The 20,961-nt window shown below is 41.9% G+C and overlaps 1 protein-coding gene and 1 long non-coding RNA gene across 2 annotated transcripts in view; both read right to left on the bottom strand.

Annotated features, from left to right (window-relative positions):
* The window catches only part of EPHA1 (EPH receptor A1), a 35,310-nt gene extending 23,719 nt beyond the window's left edge, over nt 1-11,591 (bottom strand). The window contains exons 1-2 of the mRNA XM_013958096.2: nt 11,423-11,591; nt 8,124-8,191 (exon numbers count right to left, since the gene is read on the bottom strand). Coding sequence (XP_013813550.2) covers nt 8,124-8,191; nt 11,423-11,516 — 162 coding nt within the window. The 5' untranslated portion in view covers nt 11,517-11,591. The remainder of the gene's footprint in view (nt 1-8,123; nt 8,192-11,422) is intronic.
* On the bottom strand, nt 4,546-8,084 carry LOC136993180 (uncharacterized). Its single transcript, XR_010885404.1, has 2 exons — nt 7,983-8,084; nt 4,546-5,181 (listed from the first exon to the last, which is right to left on the bottom strand). It is a non-coding gene; the product is annotated as an uncharacterized lncRNA (long non-coding RNA).
* Nucleotides 11,592-20,961: the final 9,370 nt, after the last annotated feature.

The following is a 20,961-nucleotide window of genomic DNA, read 5'->3' as shown; positions in this document are numbered from 1 at the left end:
TATTCTTTAAAACTCCTCTTAAACTCTCTTAAATTGAAATTCTTTCTTAAGTTCAAATTTAAACTGTCTTTAAACTATTCTTTAAATTCTTAAACTTTTAGAATTCTTAAAGAGTTGCTAAGAAAGCAAAGGCCAATGCATTCAAGAGGGCCATAAATTAGTAGGTTGACTTTCTAAAAAGCCTAAAGATGTGGCCATTGGATTTGAGGTCAAAAGGGTGCTCTGTACTTCTCATCAATCTGTACACTAACACAGGCACTTCATTCCAGAGATGTGTTCTTGAAAGTCACAGTCTGATGGTGTAATACAGAGTAAAACAATTCCAGTAGCAAATCAGGCTAAAACAGCTTAGTACAGCAATTAGCATTAAGTGAATGAAAACCTCAAAGATAACTTAGCAAAAGTGCTGTCTCAATGATCTCAGAACACTGTAAATTTAGAGAAAAGGAAGGCCACTTTCTTCCATGGCTAGGTCAGAATCAATATCAGGAAAGAAGTGGGGAAGAAGAGCTGTCTTTATGAGGCCAGTTAAGAATGAGCTGAATAACAAACTGAAAGGGCGTCAATGGATATGTGGTGTAAACAGTATCTGTTTGGTCTGCCTTGTGAGTAAAGGTCCAAAGATAAGAGAGGGCCCTGTACCTGCCTTTTAACATCTGCTTTGATTGGCTCTGAATTGATAATACAGTTTGAAGTTCTGAAGCCCAAGGAAGGGCTACTCTGTTTCTTCTAACTATGAGCTTTCTGTAAGTTAGGACTGTGTCAACGAGCCTGTATAGGACAACCTATGATTCCTCCATCCATCTGTGAGCCATTCCTAGGGTCTGCAGTAAGATGTAAGATGGAAATGGACTGAGACAGTTTGTATGTCTTGGAGCCACTGTCTGAGTCTCTGCAGGCATCGGTAAGGTGGTCTCTTTTGGTTTTAGTCATTTTTATGGCAAAAAAAACTTTTATGAAGATGAATAAAAATTTCATCATTGATATAAAGAGCTAGGCTACCAGTGACAGAGGCAGCAGATTGTGACATTATTGCAAATCTTTAGACTCAGACAGGAGTCACAAGAGCTTGTGCATTGCAACAGTAATGCTGTCTGCATCTCCAGCTTCCCAGGAACTTGCCCTGTCTCCTTTCAGATAAGGTCCTGCCTCCTATGACCCAGCTTTCATTCACCTCCAGGTTAGATTTGCATAGTGGCTTCCAATCTGTCGCCTGCAGACCCCCGGGGAGAGGCACAGAGCTACTTTTAAGGGACTTACAAAAGGCAAGAACAAAGGAAATATCTTGCCAGTGGGCCTAGAGTTACTAAACTAAGATGCATGTCTCCACTGGAAAAGTTAGGAGTTCATATACTGAAAAACACTGACTTGTTTGACTTTGGGTTAGAGAGTTGTACTAAGATCAAAAGACAGTCTGAGTTAGGACAGCCTGCTACAATTTACCTGGGCTTAGCAAACTACATCTTTCCCATTTAATTTGCAACAGAATTCAAAGGGCTGTTTTAATCCATGAACTCTCTTCCCTAAGAAAAATCTCAGGGCCCAAAAGGAACAATCTTTCTCAGCAATGGTACATCACTGTGTCCCAAGCCTCCAACTCACTAGCAGAACACACATCATATAACAGCTCCAATGTCTTTCCCCTGCTCACACAGAAACAGGAGAGAAATGGCTGCATTTGCCTATAAAGTCTCTTTGAATTTTGTATGGCATTTGCATGACATCATGACCAAAAAAAAAAAGTTGTGTTAACTCTGCCTCTTGGGAGAGATTCAGGGTTGAAGGCCAACCATACATTACAGACTCAGCTGTACTACCTCAGTACCTCAGAGAAAAGACTGTGACAGTAGAGACATCTTGCTGATATCTACTGTGATACGGTGAAGAGCTCCTCTTCAGCTGAATAGATCTCACAAAAATCTGTCAGTAGGTAATGCTAGACCAGCAAGTCAAAAATAGCATCATGACACTGGTGTCTCAAAAATGTTTCAGATTGAAGTTGCTGTGACCCTTCGTCGAAAGTTTCTCAGTGCTCTTGCACGTTCCTTGCTGGTGTGGAAGACAATTTAGATGATGATGATAAAAGAAGTGTGGTGACACCTAGACACTTAACTTCACGAGTCGTATAACTTTAGATCTGAGAACAGCAGAGAGTCTGCTTTTATTTCTTTGATCTTTTGGCAATGGCCAGGAAAGTTTGATTTCATCACATCGTCTTGAAGCCTTTGATATAACTGAACATAGAAGTGATGTTTACTCATCTGCAATATCTTTCTGGGTGGGATGTCATTTTTTCCCACAATTGATTATTTTCAGGGAGGAGCAACTTTGTTAGGTAATTACTTGTTCTTTAGGGCACTAGCACATAGGTCTCCATCCCACCCATCTGCTTCAAATTTAACTTGTATTCATGTCCTTATGGGAAGATAAGGTGCTAATTTGAGCCACAGAGCTTCAGTGCATTGATTATATAACCTGTTTATCAAATTCAGGTTCTGCTGTCTGCTGATTCTCTGAACTGTCTGGCCACATTAAGGTCTTGCAGGAAAATAATTCTGCTTGCAACAGATGCTACTAGGTGAGGGAGAATGATATTCTAGTCCAACATTTCATCTAGGTAGTTTGGAAGTCTCATTTCATATGTACCTGTTCTGGTAACACCCACTAACAGTGTCAATAATTACAAAAAGGAGAGGAGGCAAAAACCACATGGTGCATCTTAAGATTTCAGAATTAATAGCTAAAGTCATATTTCCAATAAAGCAATTGATACCTCTCATGTTACTCATGCACTGTGCTGTATATTGTATAGTATCTACCATAAATGGAAGTGAAAAATTTTTTTTTCAAGGAAAAGGGCTTTGTATGGTGTGTCAGTTATACAGTCAAGTACACTTACAGTATTTATAGAGAACCTAGGAAACAAGTCTGCTTGTTATGGACAGTACATTCTCTGTTTGTATTAGTTCCTGTTAAAGATGAGCAACAGATCAGGTGGAATTCCACACAGGGATAGTGTAATTGTGCCTTTTCTATGGGATGATCAGACAGGCTTAGGGAAGAGAAGCTGCAGGTGGTAGCATGAAAGTCACAGTGAGGAGCTGGCAGCCTGTACCTCAAGCACAGAGAAGCCAGGAACCAGGCCTTAGAAGTGAAAGTAACCCTTCAAGCAAAATTTTCTACAACTCAGTCTCTAAGCTGGTAAGAATCACACTTCAAAGCATGGGCCCACCCAGCAAGGACACAGCAGGCAACAAGAGATACAAGGCATTTTCCTTTCTAACCTGCCTGCCTGCAAACTCAGCCATGACTATTTGATATCAAATATTCGAGTTGATATTCGAATAAAAGTTGTTGGTTTTTTTAACTTTAAATAGCCTTTTGGTCTTAAGCTCCAGCTGACTTGTGGTGCTTCCCTGTTGATCTAAGGAAGTTCAGTGAACCCTGTCCACTCTCATTCAACAGCTATAAAAGGGTGAATCAGCTTGCTTAAGTTGCTAGGCAACATGGCTGTCATCATTTCAGTGCCTGAGATTTTATGGTGATGATGTAATGGTTGTACAGGATCCTCGCTTTGGCTCAGAGTGTGGTCTTTTCTGCCCCTTCAAGTCACAGAATTGAGTTGAGTAGCTGAGATCGCTACTTGATTCTGGGGCAGTAAATTCATCCTTGGCTACCTGGTTGTGGCTCATGCAATATGGCCCACTGTGCAATTATTAATTTATAGTTTACTTCTCATCTCACTTTTCATACCCCTCCTCTCACCCCTCTGATCAATACTTGAGTAAGCTAAAGGATACCTGGACATGCGTAACATTTTTTTCTTTCTCTCCCAAATCCACAAAAGATAACTTTTTTTCACTTAACAGAATATCATCAGCAAGTCTCCCCACCAGTCTGCATATCAACAGCAGCAAAGCATGGCAGGATATGACCTGAAGCCAGAGCTCTTCCCATTTCCAGTTAGTTGTGGACTTTACTAGGCATTTGTCCCTTATCTCTCTGCAGACCCTCATCACTTGCAAGAGCTACTCACCTAGGCCTGATGCTTAAGTTGAGAGCAGACTGAGGCATATAATGCTACTCTATTCCAGGGTCTCAGAGGTGCTAACGTCCCTTTGAGTTAGATCCTAAAGGACATGCATTCTCAGCAGCCGTGGGACAGACACACACAGCAGTGTTTATGATGATTATTTTTCACACTGTCTTTGGATGCTACAAAAAGCTGACTGGCTGAGGCTTGTTCCAGATAGGACTATCTGAGTAAAATATGAAGAAGTCTCATTAAGCAAGCTGCCTAGGTTTAATGAAATAAAACTCCGTAAACTAGCTACAAGCTGAGAACTGAGCACTGCTGAATCTTTAATATATAATAAAGATGGCATGATTTTGCAACTAGTAGCAGCATCAGACATCATGTGGTTTCTGAAAAAACAAATATCCAATGTTAAAAACAAAGTTACTGTGAAAAAGGACTCTTTTCCAAGCAAAGGCAGTTGCAGGGCTGGTGACAGCATGCCTCTCAAGAAAACATATCAACCACCAAAGAATATAAGTTTGTTTAATTTACAATCCATACAACTGCATAGAGACAGAATGCCATTTTGAAAGGCACAGCACACAGCATCCTGTAGTACAAATGGCAAAGAACTTAAGTGGTCACATGTACTCATGAACATATGACTGGATTATGCAAATGCTATTCCCCCTCTCACAAAAAGAACTGGAAATAAGTGGATGAAAGGAAAACTTCAAGACAGGCACACAAGCTGAGGGTGGCATAATTGCAGCAACTAAACACAATAAAAAATTGGATTGCCCAATGTTTTATATCATAGACCTATATAAATCAATATAGCAAATCCATAGGGATAGATACTACGCACATTTCAAAATATTTGCTCAGATAGAACTGGGAGGTTCTTTTGTGCCTGGGCTAAAAATGAAAACTCATAATTCTAATGAACAAACAAATGCAAAACTATCACAGAAACACAGAAAGATTTAGGTGGGAAGGGACATCTGGACCTCTACTCCAAACCGCTGCTCACAGCAAGGCTAACTTCAAAGTTAGGTCATGTTGCTCAGGTTGCCCTTGTCCGCAAAAAGCAAAATGCAGGAAGATAGTAAAAGTCATGTGAGACTTCTCATCACCATCTGTTCAAAGTTGATGCAATTACACTTGAAAGCAAAATAGAAACAGATAACTTTTTTATACTGCTCTTGTACAACCTGCCAAGTAGCAATGCCACTATGCCCGGTAGCTGAATTTGTTCATGGTAGGGTTTCAAAATTCCTTGTTGGATAGATTCAGTAATCTTTCAAATCAGTTCAGGTAAGCCAGGCTGCCTGCTGGGGGGAGGGTTAAGGAAATGTCAGAGCAAGAATTCTAGACTCTTGACACCTTCAAAGTGATCTATCATTAGCTCTGTAATACATGTTAGAAGAGGGGAATCTATTGTTAGTACTGTAATACACCTCCCCATGCCCAACTGGTATTGCTATCTCAAAAGTTCACAGAAAGAGGCAAAAATTTGAGCAAGGAATTTGTTAGATGATGGGGCAGGGGCAGGAGGGAAGGGAGATTGTAAAGCAGGAACTACAGTCTGTCTTTTCAAGGGCTTGGTTTTCAATAGTAACCTAAAATGAATGAAACACTTTCTAAACAGCCATTACAAAGCAAGCTAGCACAAACCTTTTACCAAACAAACTTCTACAAACATTTTACTTCTGTCTTACATGACACCTTTAAGCTTAGGCAAGATTGCACTGCCAGTTAATGCACTCTAAAAGTCCAGAAAAATGATACATCCTGTCTAAAATTGACAGAGTTACAGTTTGGTTTTCCTAGGCTGAACGTATCCAGCAAACTGGATATAGATTGTGTCTGACCATGAAACGAACACACACGGCATGTCATGACTAAAACAAAGCAGAAAACAAAATTATAATTCTGCCTCCACAGAAGTATCTGCCTTCTGTCCCATGTCTCAGAGCCCCTATCCATATAAAGCATGATGATTCCTCACAGCACATTCCTCCTCTGTACGATAAGTATATTGACACAAATCCAGCTCACAGATGGGAGCTCTCTGGCATCTGAGGTTATGTACAAGTAGCATTGTTGCATGTAATCTAGATTGTCCTCGAACTCTGTAAAGTCTACAACTCTGATGTTTCCAGACAGCTATTAATAAAACCAGTCAGAGTATTTAGTATTAATCTTAGCTCTTTTGTGTAAAAATGTTCTGAATTAATCTCAGTTCTCTTTCAAACACATTTACTTCATTCTGGAAGAACGGTTTCAGAAGAAGTTGTCCAAAGTTCTTATTTCAAGAGAATCACCTATTGTTCCCTTTTTGCTTGTGGCAATTTGTCAGCCTTTCACCCAACAGTTATTGAGAAATGACGTGATTAGACAAATCCCTACAGTACAGTTGCTCAGCAGAAGTCAATAAATCTATTCATCATCCATTAGTTTCTTCATCTGTCATCAGTATCTTGAGCTATTAGTTTAGATTGCTCTCGGGCCATGTTCTCTAGAATCTTCTACAATTCTCAGTTAAAATAAAGTGCATTTTGAAAATACTTATTTAAAAAAAAAAAGAAAAAAAACAGTTAGCACAAGCAGAAGGGTATGACAGCTCCTAGCATCACTAGGAACCTCCTCAGCAAAAATCAATTGCTCTATAAGAAAAGTTTTGTCTTCTTATCATATTATTTTAACTAGGCATTTTTCAGTGTTTTTCCTGTCTCTTCAAGACAGGATGACTTCATCCTGTATATGCCTGGAGCCCAATATTGGGTTAAAATCACCAGACAGATGGATGATAGTAAGAAAGGGAACTATGGACAAAATGTGACTTACACATATGTCTCATTAGGGCACCTGTTTTGAGTAGGATGTGATAAAAACCAAAACAGCTGTACAAATGAAACAAGTGCAGTTATGACAGTACATGAGAACCTCAGTATCTGGCTCTAGTTCACCCAGCAAGACTACTGGGAATAGGAGGAGGCTGTGACCTATTTAAACCAGCCACAGCATATTATGGAGGAAAGTTATGAAAATGAGTTAGGAGTAGGCTGAACCCAGGTCTACTGTATGAGCAGCCAAGGTAAAAACTCTTCCTCCCTAGGAGAGCTTGGGCTTGCTAGAAATATGAATGCATGGATGAGGAACTGGAACTATGTATTAACATACCTCTTTCTAACCACTGCAACATAGCCCGAGTTCCCTTTTCCTTTGTGCCTTCCTTCCTCCACTGCCACAATACAAAGGAAGCCATCTTTCAAACTCTCTGTTTTTCACTGACATAAATCGCAACAGTAGATGGACCACTCATCTCTGCTTGACCAAAAATAGCTGAAAGCTCAGCTGCCTTTTTGGATCCAAATTTGCTGGGCTTTCAGGAACAGATTTTGAAGCACTTCCATCAGCTCAATTTTACAGCCAGGAAACAAAGGCAAATGCTTCACTCATCAGTTGTGTGGGTCAGACACAGCATCAGGGCTGGATATCAAGTCCTAGAACACTGACACCTACCCAATAGGCCAGATTGCTGACCCATCAGTTTACAATTATTTGTTCAGTCAGCTGCTGATCATAAAAATTAAGAAAAAATTGGTAACTGAATCATTCGATTTAATAAGAGAAAAAAAGACAGAACAATCTTAAACAGACAAAGATTCTAAATCTTCACAGGCTAGTGCACAGAAATACTTCTGCCATGGTTATTTGCCAGGAGGAAGAGGCATAAGCTGTATTTGCAACGTGTTAGAGGACGAAAAACCGGATGATGATTGGATTTTTCCTCTTTCTCCATTCAGGTTTATTATTTCATGAAAACAATATATTTCAAGGGCATGTTGAATCACTAAGAGCTACTGAACAGCAGTATGCATCAGAAGATTTACAGCCCTTGAAGAGCCAGGGCGTGAGGCTGCAGAGGTGAAGGGGCTGCAAGGGAGGCAGGACTTACAAAGCAAGGAATCCCCAGGAGAGGGTGGAGCTGCAGAAGAAGCCTGATTCTAGGAGGCAGGGTGAAATTTCAACATGGGTTATGTTCTTCCATCATGTAGTATTCCCAATGGCTCCCCTTCCTGGGAATGTGTATACTCACCCCCACTTCTGGAGGATCTGGAAGCCAGCCCAGTTCACCCTGTGCAGTGCTTGTGTCTAGGAGGTTCACTGAAAACCAGAAGGGGAAAACAAAATCAGGGACCCAATTCATATGGCCCATGGAGTGGCTTCATCCTGGTTTTGTCACAGAAAGCAAAGCTTGCACTTCTTCTCAGATCTCACAACCCCACATCCACTGTGTTCTTTTACCATCAAGAAGCATGGTTAGAGGAAGGAGAGGAAGAGATATGACAATGCAGCGAGTTAAAAGTTCTTTCCAATGTGTGAGACACTCTGCCTTCCATCTTCTGCTCCAGCAAGTAACACCCCTACACACAGTCAAAGACACAGCTCCATGCTAAACCCTGAGAAATCTACTCTGCTTTCTAAAGCTGCCCCCAAATGGGGGCAGGAGACTAAAACCTAGTCAAATGGGAACCCAATATTAGGAGCTGAACACATCTTTCCTTCCAGTAGGAAAGGGGCAGAAAAAATGGATGAAGAGGAGGGTGATCAAATAAATTACCAACAAAAAAGATCAATCAGTGTCACCTAGAGGTATTATTCAATGCTGAGGAGCTGGAAACATGGGAAAGTACAGAGGCAGTGTGAAGCCGTAAAAGGGATTTTCCATTGTGTCACAGTACCCAAAAGCCATGAGATACTTCAGTTTCTCAGATTGCCTACCCCTATACCTCTGATTCAGGCTGTGCACCTTCTGATCCCAGCCTTGAAATCCTTTCACTCCCCACCTGCCTCCCCATCCCCATAGGTAGCCACTACCTATGACAGCAAGGGAATAACTGCTCCAGGGCACAGCATTGCCACCTCTTGCAGAGTTGCACTGCCTGCCTGTGTGTTACAATTTGGTTCCTGGAGTTGTGTGACAAAGGAGAAACTCAGCTTTCTATTCATGTCAGCCCTCAAAGGAATTTGAGAATGTGATCAGAGTTTGCCCTGAAGTCTTGATGCAGAAAGAAATAAAAAATTTATCACTTCTTAGGCCAACAAGAAAGAGGGAGAGGAGTTGGGATAAGTCATACTGCTGGATGTGCAACTTTAGGTCCCCTCTAAATATGATGCTGCCAGTACAGACTACTAGTTTCAGTGTGCTTTTGCAGCCCTAGCTTGGGAACATAGGAAACAGGAAAAATTCATTGGATTCCCTTTTGGATTCCTGCAGGTGTATTCAGAAGGGTCATTTCTAAACACCTTAGAAAAGAATTTGGGGGTGAAAGGTAGGAGGGGTAATATTTTAATGGCATTTAAATAACCAGATTTCCTCCTCTTCGTCTGACTGCTTTACAAATGCTGCCTGCCAACTACAACTAATAGAGTGTAAAGTGCAGATCAGCAAGAGTCCTGTGGAATGAGGAAGCAGGCTGTGGGCCCAGAATCAGAGATAAGAGGGATTGCACTGCTGTTCTCACCTCTGAAACACCCACTCAGGACTGGGAGAAGGGAAAAGCAAGAATCCAGGTTTTGCAGGTTTGCTGCATTCGCCCAGCATGGTCATATGGCAAAATCTTCCTAGCCACAGACACCCTGTCCTCACTCACTTCTCTTCTCCCTCAATCTCTCTGAGATATTTGAGATACTATTCTTGTGTTGTTGGCTCCAAAAAACTCTCAGGGTGAGGTAGCTTGTCCTTCCAGAACCATCACCCAGATAATATCTATCCCATGCACTCCAGGCCTAAAGCAGTGATGTGGAAGTGAGAGCGGCTGCATGGCAAGTTCTAGTAGAGAGCAAAGGGAAAGAAACTCAGGAAAGGCAGGGAGGGGAACCTCCCTCAGCCCATGTGCCATGCAGCTGGACCTCCAGCAGCTGTTCCTTCAGCCGCCAACTAACTGGGGTAGGCAAAGCCCATTCACAAGAAAGAGCTTTCTCAAAGTGAAACAACTAGCAGGGATGCTGCAAAAAAAGGAAGATCAAGTCACAGAGACTATGAGAGTACAGAGAATGTGAGTACTCTAGGGCTACTGGCTCTTTGGATCACAGCTTCACTCCTAAGAATCTCACTATGGCTGTCCAACTGCAAGGGAGGAGGTCTCCCCAGAAGAAGAAAAACTTCAGATAAAAGAGGGTACCAGGGAAAGGGGCTACTCCCTGCTAGACACATTCAGGAAGAGCGGATCACAGCCACAACCAAAATGAGATGGTTGAGATAGGTGAGAAACTGGCAGGGAGAAGTCCCTGAGTGTTACTGCCAACTACTGTTCACGCACTTTCAGAAACCAGAGCCTGTGTGGAGCCACCTTATATTACTTCTCACCTGGTTTGGCTTTCTCCACAATGTCTACTAGCTGCATCCATTTAGCCGAATCCTTAATACAAACATGCTAGTCAAAAACACTTTGAAAGAGCATTCAGCACACAGCATCTCAGATGAGCCCATGGCTGAACTGCCAGTTATGACTAAGTCCTCTAGACTGAGGGCCTGGAGCAGCTGAAGTAGAGAACCATCTTTGGGATGGAAAGCACCTGACACCTCTCACTGTGCAAACCAGAAATTTGAAAAGAAGTTGCTGGCAGGAATTAACTACACAAGGAGGTGGGGAACACAGCAGAGATTTATTCTTTCTCACCTCTCTATTGAAATTCTCATTCACCAGATGTTTCACAACCCCTGTGGAACTGCCAAGACGGAAGAAAAGAAGATTACTACGTCTAACAAAAGGGACTAACTGGGATGGAGAAGGGAGGCAGGGGAGGCTTAAGAGATGAGGTGGAGGAGGAAATTATAAAGCCCAGCTCTACCTTCTAACACTGAAGTAGCTGAGAGAGGCTATCTCACCTTCCCAGCCTCTGAAAAAATGACTATCCTTGCTCATAAGGGATAACTTCATGAGAGTTCTTTGAGGAAACTGTGGGGGTGTTTTGCGTGGATGGGGGGGACTTTCTGAGTTTGTGTTTAAACTTGTTATCTGCAACACTTGCATTAAATGCAAACAGAGGCAGATCTCTCCTGAATCACTGGCTATGCCAAGGTGTTTGTGCTTTAACTGTGAGAGGGTGGAGAGAGAGGGGAAACATCTGGGAGCTGCATACACAGAGTCACCAAGAGTCAAATGGCGCTTGTTCCTGGCTTTTTCTCCCCACACCCTCCTGCCCTCCCCGGACACCAGAGCCTCTGCAGTGCCTCGCCAGCTCTGCTCAGGCAGGTTGTGATGTCCCTGGGGTCCCACGCAAGTTGGCCAGGCCCTTCTCCCTGCCCTCATGGGGGGCCCTCGCCTGGTGGGGCCCTCCCCACCCAGGCCCAGCCCTGTGGGCAGAGAGACCGCCAGGTGCACCGCTTACCTTCTTTCCCCAGCACCTCAGGAGGAAGGAGAGTTGAAAAGAGAAGGAGGCCAAGGGAGAGCTCCATGCCGCTGCTTGAGGTCTTCAGTTCCATGCTGGCTGTAGAAGGGGCCTCACTCCCCGCCCCTGCCTGCTCTTCTGGCTCAGGCCCTTGAGCCTTGGCTCCTGCTCCCAGTGCATGAACCTCTCCCACACCCTCCTGATTGGAGTACGTACATTGCACAACCTCCCTGCCTGGCCCACAGTTATGATGAAAGATTAAGGCAAGTGGGTGGAGAAGCCTTACTGCCTTTACCTGTTTTAAAGGGGCTGATCACAAACTTCCCATCTGGCAGGCAAATAAACCCACCTTAAAGGCAGCCACCCTTTTTCCTGGGAGCCTCCCTCTACCTTTGCTCCAGTCCTGTAAGAGGCTCCCGATTGCCATCTCCTGGGCTGCCCTTGCTACTGTCCCTGCCCCTGCTCCGGATCGACCGCCGCAGAGCAGCGCTCCGGGACCGGCCCCATGGCTCGCGGGGGCTCCTGAGCCCTGCCCAGGGCTCCGGGCTCCGCTCCCGGTTCTGCGGGCGGCTCTGCCGGGGCTGATCTAGCAACTGAGAAACCAGGATTCTCTCTCTCTGTAGGAAAACTTCATGGGACCTTAGGTTTCTTCCTTGAGGGACATAAGCATGAAACTTTTATGATACTTTTGTGGTATCTCTTCTGCCATTCTGACATTGTTCTGTTGTCAAGGATGTTACTCCCCCCATACACCCCTTCCCATAAAATAGAGATGGTAGTATTCCTCCACTTTCTGTTGGGCTCTTTTTCTCCTTCTCTTTTCTTCCTCCTCCTCAAGGAAGACGGAAGAAGAGAATTTGTCAGGTTGCTGAGAGAGGCTAAGGAATCTCCACTCTTGGAGATGTTCTGAACTCACCTGGGCAAGGCCCTGAGCAACCTGATCTAGCGCTGGAGTAGCCCTGCTGGGAGCAGGGGTTGATACTACCGACCTCCAGACATCCCTTACACCTGAATCTTTCTGAAGGTCTCTGATTCCATAACCACACATCTTAGAAAACCAAAATCTACCCCAAGGAGGTTGAACACAAGCAAGAGAAATTCAGGCTCCTTTCAGAGGAAACAGTCAAAATACTAAGCTTTAAGTTTAACATAACACATGAAGTAAAATAATCAATTCAAATAATTCAGATGCTGAAGTCTTTCAGAGCAGTTATCCCTTAAATTTATTCCAGTTTAATCCTATCTAAAGTGCTCTTTCTCAGCCTGCAGTACTATATTAGTCTCAAATTTTTACACCTACCTTTTCCCTCCGTTTAAACCACTTCCATCACAGCACCCATATAATGTTTCCCTGTCTACATTCCATAGCTTAAGTTTGCACTAATGCAATGTATCCATTTCAGTCTTCAACTGTGAAATACTGGGCCTTCTTCATCCTATGATGTAGCACTGGGGCAGATGGACCTATAGCTAACTTCTTCTTCATGACAGGGCGATGTAGGTGAGGCCCACATAGACATGGGAATGGGAAAGGACCATTTGCAATCTGAAGGAAAGTTTCTAGGACCGCTTAAGAACTTACATCCTTTCTAAGGCAAAAGGCTTGGAACTTCAGGTCTTGCTTGCATGCAGTTCCTCAGGGCTAGCAGAGTTTGCATCCATCTCTGATTGTACAGCTCTGTAGCATATCTAAAGTGCCAAAGCCTTGGGGTGAAGAACCTGCGGATTCTCTATCTCTGTTTCATTAGTTGGCAGATATTCAGGACATTTGGTCTAAGCTACTTGCAATATGCAGGAACAGATTTATTAGGGCTTATTGGACAAGATGGCCTGAACAAGATTTACTTTCCTCTTCTTCCTCCTTTTAGGGTTGTCTGATGGGATATTCCAGCTGATGGGGATCAGAAATCATATGCACCATTGTGGGCTGGGATTCACTTTTTGTTTGTTACCTACTGCAGCTGCTTCTCAGAATATGCACAAGGGTAGCTGAAAAAAATATGTTCTAATGTCACAGCACACCAAGATTTGCAGCAAGTCTATAAACAAGTGGGAATTATCCAAAATAGAAATCCCAGATGCTTGAAACTTTACTGATACCTGGAAGAGTTCTGCTGCATTGCTTTGCTGTCTGTCCCATGCACTGAACTGCAAATCCAATGGGAAAAATAGACACTCTACACAGAGACTCTACCCAATAAATTAGAATATTATAGGTGAAATCACTGTGCAGCTCTGTTAAGTATTTCATTGACAGGATCTTTCTGCATGTGCATCACAAGGCTGGATTTTCTTGTAAACTGTTGGACAAAGCTAATTCCCTGCGTGTCTAATGCAAAAAAATCTGAAATAACTTAATTTCAAAAAAAATTTCATCATCACACCTCCACAGCACTTTCACTGTCACTGCTTCCTGGCCTTCTCTGGGACGCTATTTGACGATATGATGATAGTCACATGTTTTAAACTTACTCTCAATGTTTCTTCGGGTTGAATCTCATCTTCTGTTTCTAGTCCCTCTGAGTATTTCTGTATTGCAGAGCAAATTTTCTTCCTTCTGTTTCCCACTATTCTGTTTCATGTATTGCTGAGGCTAGGTATCTTGCTGGAATATACCACTAGACAACACACCTGGCCTTTCCTCCTACAGAAATGTGGACTTGTGGTGGGGGAAGTGGGGAGGAAAGGTACACACCAGGGTCTTGCCTTGATGTCCTGTTGGGACAAAAGGCACTCCCAAGATGCGGAGCTGGGGTGTGCTTCTTCTGAACTGCAGTACTCTTAGGTTTCTTTTATACCATTTCTTCACATTTTAGAAAGAGCTGTGAATTTCACCAACATGCTATTAAATGCCCTCCTAGATGATGAATGAAACTGAACCTAGAAACAATCTCTGGAGTCCCTCCCTTGATATTACTTCCCAGATTAACAAAGCATCCTTACATCAGTCAGCTCTTCATATTTTTAGCTTGAATCCATGCATCTTGACCTGGCTTTCAGTAAGACATTATAGTAACAAATAACTCAGAGCACCAATGCCTCAACCACATTCTGCAACAAGTCCCACTTCAGTCTAAAAGAGGAAATTTCTCTGGAGATGTCTCTGGGAGAAGGAACCAGACCCTTATTCTTTGGCCTCTGATTCATTTCTTTTATCCATTAATTCTAGAATTCTTAAAAAAAAAAATCTCAGTGACAGCTCCATAGAACATAGGGGACATTCTGTATGATGATGTTTCATTCACTGTAGAGAATTTGTGCCCTCTCTCTCTTATTGTCACCTCCATGAGCACAGTTTGATTCTTTAATGTTTTCTTTTTTTATCTTGGAAAGTTTTCTGGCTCTACTCCCACCAGTAATTAGCTTAGAATACTTCAACTAGCTGACTTCAAACAGCCTTTTTGCAGAAGATAGACTCCTACCATCTAATGGTTTAAACTGTTAAATTTTGTACATGGACTTTTTTCATACAGCAACTCAGACTTTTTTTTTTTTTTAAGCTGTTGGCTGAAGAGCAGGTCCTCTGGTGGTTGTCTCTTGATAACCTCTCCTGCATCAAGTCTGCCATGCTTTTACTGAGCTTACAAAACAGGAATAAACTCAATTATTGTACCATCCTGATAATGAGGAGGACCTTTCTTCTCACCAGAAATTGCCTGAGAAAATCCCTTATCCTTCATATCCCGGTTCTACTCCCTCTAGTGGTGGAATGAATCTGATGCCTTAGAGATTCCTGATGCCTGAGTTGTGTCAGGAGCAGAGAGGAACCCATTCATCAATAATCCGCATAGCTTAAAAGTGATGTAATCAGCTTTTTCTGGTGATGTCCAGGATTTTGTTTTGTTACAAGTTAGCACTTTTGGGCCACAAACAGGCTATGAGAGACTGGGGAATCCATTTAAAAAATCTAAGCAAAACAGAGCATTATTTGTGTTAAACACTACATTTTGGATATACAGTGGAAAGCAAACCAAATCTAACCATAACATAATGTGATAAACGAACATTCACATTCCGTTTCATAAAACTGTCACAAGTGGTACAAATCTGGGTCACAAGAGTTAGTTACTTTCTAACAGATATTACAGCACATTATAAATATATATATATACACACACAAATAAATCAAAAAAGTACAGTTCTGCACTTAACACTTCTTTTTGAGCACATCTGCTTTCTGGGCATATTTGAAGACATTTGTTTATCTTGGTGGCATACGTCTTCTTATTTTGTTATTTCTATTACTGCCCGCAGGAGGAAAAAAAAAAATAACAGGATTCAATTTTTTTTTGAGCATTACTAACAGAACAGCAGGTGAACCATAAACACAAGATTTGACCCAGAGAACTTTGATTTCTACTAGAGATGCTCATGACCTCTTCAGGTAGATTGCAGACAAATTAGATTATAATATTTTTAGGAATGGAGTGAATTGATTCACAGATTATTATATCAGAAGTAGTCTCTGCATGGCAAGTACATATCTCTCTTTAATTTGTCATTTGTTCATATTTTCTGTCTATTCTTTCCCACTCTCAGATTAATTATGCTTAGAGGTAAGTGTGAAAATACCTCTCCAATATTGGAAAAAAATCATTAGCATTCATAACATGCTGCAAGCAGCCATATCAGTTTGATGGTGTGATTTTTAATTATTTGTTTCTTCACTGACAGCTGAATGTGTGAGCTAATGAAGCTTTTTATTTCTATTTCTTAATTAGAATTTTTTTATGTTTATCTCTGTTTCAAATCCACAGTTATCTTTATGGTCCCCTTCTTGATAAATTACAGATGCCTCAACAATCTAAACACAATAAGCTTGCCCTTATTTCTTGATGTTGCAGCATAGTCTTGATGTTGTAGCATTGCCAGCCCTTGCTATCCTGTGCATAAATGCAATAGTTGCAGCTGGTCACTGTGTTAACAACCTTTGTTCATCCTGAATGGTTTCAGTGTTGACATCAAGGGAAAATATTTGAATCAGATACCTTGTTCTCTCACAGGGGGAATGAGGGCACTGATTGTGATAGTAACATCTTCCCAACTCTTTGTCAGCTCTCTTCCCAGTTGAGCTTCCCATTTGAATTTTGAGGCTTGAACTTAAATCATGAAAACAGAAATGAATGTTGAAAGCACCTGCAGCCTGAAAACACAGTAAAACATAACACAGGCTTTGGGAGTCCAGGTTTTTAGCAGTGACTAGGCTGGACGCCAAATACTGCTGAGCCATCTGGTCTTCCCTCAGCTTTACGTACCAATTTGTAGACAGTCTTATATTTTTGAGCTTATGCAGGTCAAGCCTAGGGTACACACTGGGTGGATCTTGACCTTTCCATCTCCACTTTCTCTTTAACTTATCTAGGAGCTAACTGAACATGGCAACATATTAAATTCAAGCCAAGAGCTTTAGGTTAGGGATACAATGCTGGAATTATCACCAACCAGTTCAGTTGGCTTTTTGATCTGGGGGCCCTCGCAGAGATGGGTGAAACTGACTCTGAAACAAACCAGCTGGTGCAGAGCTTCATTCACCTCCTTCCTCAACTCCACTTCGGTCTCCTGACTATTTCTTCTCCCTTCTTCTTAGTTGCTCCCTGAGGCAGTCCATTTAAGAGACTGAAGGCCTGCACAACCTCCCAGTTGGCAAATAAAAAGCTTTTAGAGTCTAGATATTTTTGATTCTGGGGGGAAGGCCAGAATCTTTAAGGGTATTTGCTCCTTGTTAGCCTGCTTATAGGGGTGTGGACTTTGTTTTTTGAAGTTCTGTAGGATCATATCAGATTTTGTATGCTGGGTAACTTCACATAATGGCACAAAACAATCTCAGGACAGGCTTATCTACCCTCTTCTTATATATATGCAAGATTTTACAGGAAATCCTATAACATTCTAGTTTTTATCATGTTAAAGCCAATATAGCTACTGTTCTTGGCAAATTGAATGATAAACATGCGTAAAACAAGGATCCGTTCTCTAAATAGCAAATCATCATCTCCGGCAGCTTTCACCCCTCATGATAGCAAAGCCCTCGGTCTAGATTTAATACTATCCACACATCCCTTTTCATTGGCTGCAACTCCATTGTTGTAAATAGCTAGATTAGTTTCACCTTGATGCTTTCTTCCTGCTTCAGACCAAAGGACAAAAGAAGCTGTTTGGATAACTGTAGGATTATCTGCAGGTTTTCTAAGCTTTTAAAGAATGCAAAACAAGGGAGGCTGGTGGACTCACTTTGCATGTAAGACAAGATACACTGTGACAATATGCTTTAGTTCAGGCGAGGTAGTTAGAAAATCTCCTCAGTGTTCTTGATAAATTGGATTTCCAGCAGAATTTCAACTCCTCTAACCCGTAACAGAAACATATCATCTTAATGAACTTTTTATAGTTAGGGTCCTAGAAAAGCAAGGATTTTTTTTTTTAATTGCCAAAGTGTATGTAATTCTTTTAGGAGGTAGATTATTTATAGGAAACATTTTTAGGAAATATCTTGCCTGGATTGCCAGCAAAACATGACAGTTGGGGCTGGGGAAAATTTTTTACAGGTTTCATGCCAGTGAAAGGAAGTTTCACTGGTATCCTACCAGTACCTTGAGTACTTCGAGTGGTACTCAAGGTCTCTGACATCTTCCTCCAAACCTCTTAATTTTTGAACACATGGACAACACCGATGAGAGCTTACAGACCTTTGCTCTCCTGCTCAAACACTGGTGAAATCTGTGTTCTCATCCAGTGCCTTGCCCAGGGTAGCCTTAACAAAATCAACTGCAAGGATGAACTTTCTATTGTCATGGATCTGTAAAGCATTAAGGAAGGTGGCATTAAGGTTTACAGTTTTTTCAGGTGGTTTCACTGGGCAATCTCATAACACCTGTGTTTGACAGATCTCTGGCCTCTGCATATTTGTGATTCTAGGCACTCTCCTTCCAAGAAAGGACATGACCTTTCGTGGAATGCAGGTCCCCAGCCATGCTCATACTCTTGAGGGTCTTGAGACCTTACCCAACCCAGACAATTATGGTGCCCATGAACAGATAACTCTGCCCTATCCATCTTTGGTTGGAAGGGGAACACACACTTGTCTCACTGACATGAGTCAGACTCACTGCCTGACTGGATGCCAATTTATTAGTGTCCTCAGAATGACTGGAGCCTGGTGTTTCCTGTGAAATTCTAAAAAAGACTTCAAAATTCTCATCTTTTTTTTCTGTGCTCATCCTGCACCTGAGAGATGTTGCTGTCTTACTCCACTTAGGCATTCCCCAGCTCTCAACATACTGTGTCAAGCCAACAGGACTGAACCAGCCACTTGTAAAGGAGGGGTGAAGGAAAGGGATCTCAGGTGGCTTCTGGGGCTGGGAAGAAAATGTTTAAAGAAAGAGAAGTTCTGACCTCTGATAAACATTGGTTTCTGGAGGTAATAAACTATGTGATACTATTAAATCATAAGTTTCCCTCCTCCCACTCTTTCCCCTGATCCTCACTGCAAACCTATACAGCAAAGCCCTCCACTCAGCCCAGCTGGGCATGGAAGAGGGGCTGAGAGTGCTGTGGATGGATGTGGGAATACTGGCTGGAGTAGGATGGGGGGATGGTCTTGGGTTCAGAGATAGCTCCTCCCTCAGTTCATTTGCAAGGACCTTGGGTGGAAACAGTGTCATCACAGAAAGCTTCCTTTCCTTGTTGTTCTCCTCACAAGTATCTCAGAAATGAAGAGTCAGGAGTCTAGCCTGGCTGCTGTTTCAGCCATCTCATCCCTCCCAAAGGCATCATCCACAGCCTCACAGTAAGGACAGGTCTGCTAAAGTGCTCTCAACCAGCATTTGTCCCTGAGGAACATCTCTAATTCAGGACAAGCCCTGCTACCCTCTCGTGCAGCCGTTATCTGCATCTCTGCTATCCAGTCCCCAGAGCTGACAGAAACATGTGAGGACCCCTTCCAAGGTCCTTATCAGCATTACAAAGCTCAATGTCTTTTCCTCCCTTAGTTTTATTGTCATGTATATGAACACATCAATAGCTTCTAGAGGGCAAGTTAGAAATTTCTGCTGTAGAATCCTAGCAATCTCAGAAGGGACTTCTGGAGGCCCTAGTCCAGCCCACTGCTTACAGCAGGGTTAGCTTCAAAGCTTGATAGGACTAGACAGGGTTTGGATTAGAGGCTTCAGTTTTGTCCCATGCTCATTATAATTATTTACTATCTTTAAATCCTGTAATAGTATTTGCCTTAAAGTAGTTTTCTAATGTGTTTGCTGAGATCCTCCCTTCTCATTTTTGGCAGGCCTGGCAGGTGATTAAAATGTTCACTACAACTTTGATCATTTTAAATAACGCAGCTAAACCTTCACTCATATTAATTAAGTATTCATTGACATGAGAGCCAATATTCTGTGTTAATATGTTAGCCTGGCTAAACTGTCAACTGTAAGACTGCTTTTAATGTGAGTTTTAAATTTTGCATTTCTCTTTTGTCAGATGGCTCCAAGTTAACTTCCTCAGTTACAGTGCCATTTTTTTTTACATTAGTCAAATCCACTTACCATAATTTTTAATGATTGTAGCCCAGAGAAAGCAAATATCACTCTGTTCTCTCAATCTGCCAGCAGGAAGATCTGAGGGCAGCTGGGGTGCTGAATTTCCTTTGGATTAGACAGAGAAACAGAAGCAAACCTTTTAATTTTTTCTCAGTAATTGATATGTAAAGAGGTGGGCTCTGAACTATAAGATCTGTTTGGTGTTTTGAGGAGCCACTGGGGAATGAAGTAATAAATAAAATGTTGAAGTTGCTTTCTTCTCCCTGTTCCTGTCCAAAACTGTTCTTCACTAATTTGTCTGAATCATCCTGTTCTGCCTAAATGTAGAGAACACACAAAATAACACTGCCTTGCACCTTTCAGACTCATGTCTGTTGCAGTCTAGCATACACCAGAACTCTCACTGGTATTGTTAAAGCAATTACAATAACTGCATAACTACAATAATCTTATCCTTATGCTGCCAGAGGAACAATCCAAATCTAAAGTATCTCCCTATACAAGGAAAGGTTGCATCCTCCAAAACGGGCACAGTAAATTCATACTCTTGTCAAATCCATATCCGCTTTCAATTTCATTATCTAGAATAATTCAAAGTAAGATGAATTTACACTAATGATCTTTTCGCTTGTGATGGGATGCTAGAGTGCAGCCTTTGCTAAATTTGGAGAAGGTCACAGCTTAATTTCCGTTTCTTTCAAGGCATTGGCCTTCTTCTTCTAAACTTCCAGTAACACTCTTTATGTTTTCTATACTGAAAAACTTAACAACAATCTAAGAATATTTATCGTCTTCTCAGTTTGAAATCTACTTTTAAATTGATAGAAAAATAGTGAAAACAATACAGCAGCTTAAATAATGTTATGCTGATCTTTTGATCATGCAAAGCATGTCTGTGATCACAGAAATGAGATTACAAACTGGTCAAAGCTCTTCTTCCTCACAAATTGGTAAAGACATTTCTCTTTATCTAAAGTGTTATGTCAGAGACCTTTTATTTAGCAG

This window comes from Apteryx mantelli, chromosome 1, assembly GCF_036417845.1.
Source record: "Apteryx mantelli isolate bAptMan1 chromosome 1, bAptMan1.hap1, whole genome shotgun sequence".
Taxonomy (NCBI): Eukaryota; Metazoa; Chordata; class Aves; order Apterygiformes; family Apterygidae; genus Apteryx; species Apteryx mantelli.
Note: the sequence above shows the minus strand (reverse complement) of the source record. Positions and strands in the feature narration are given on the sequence as shown.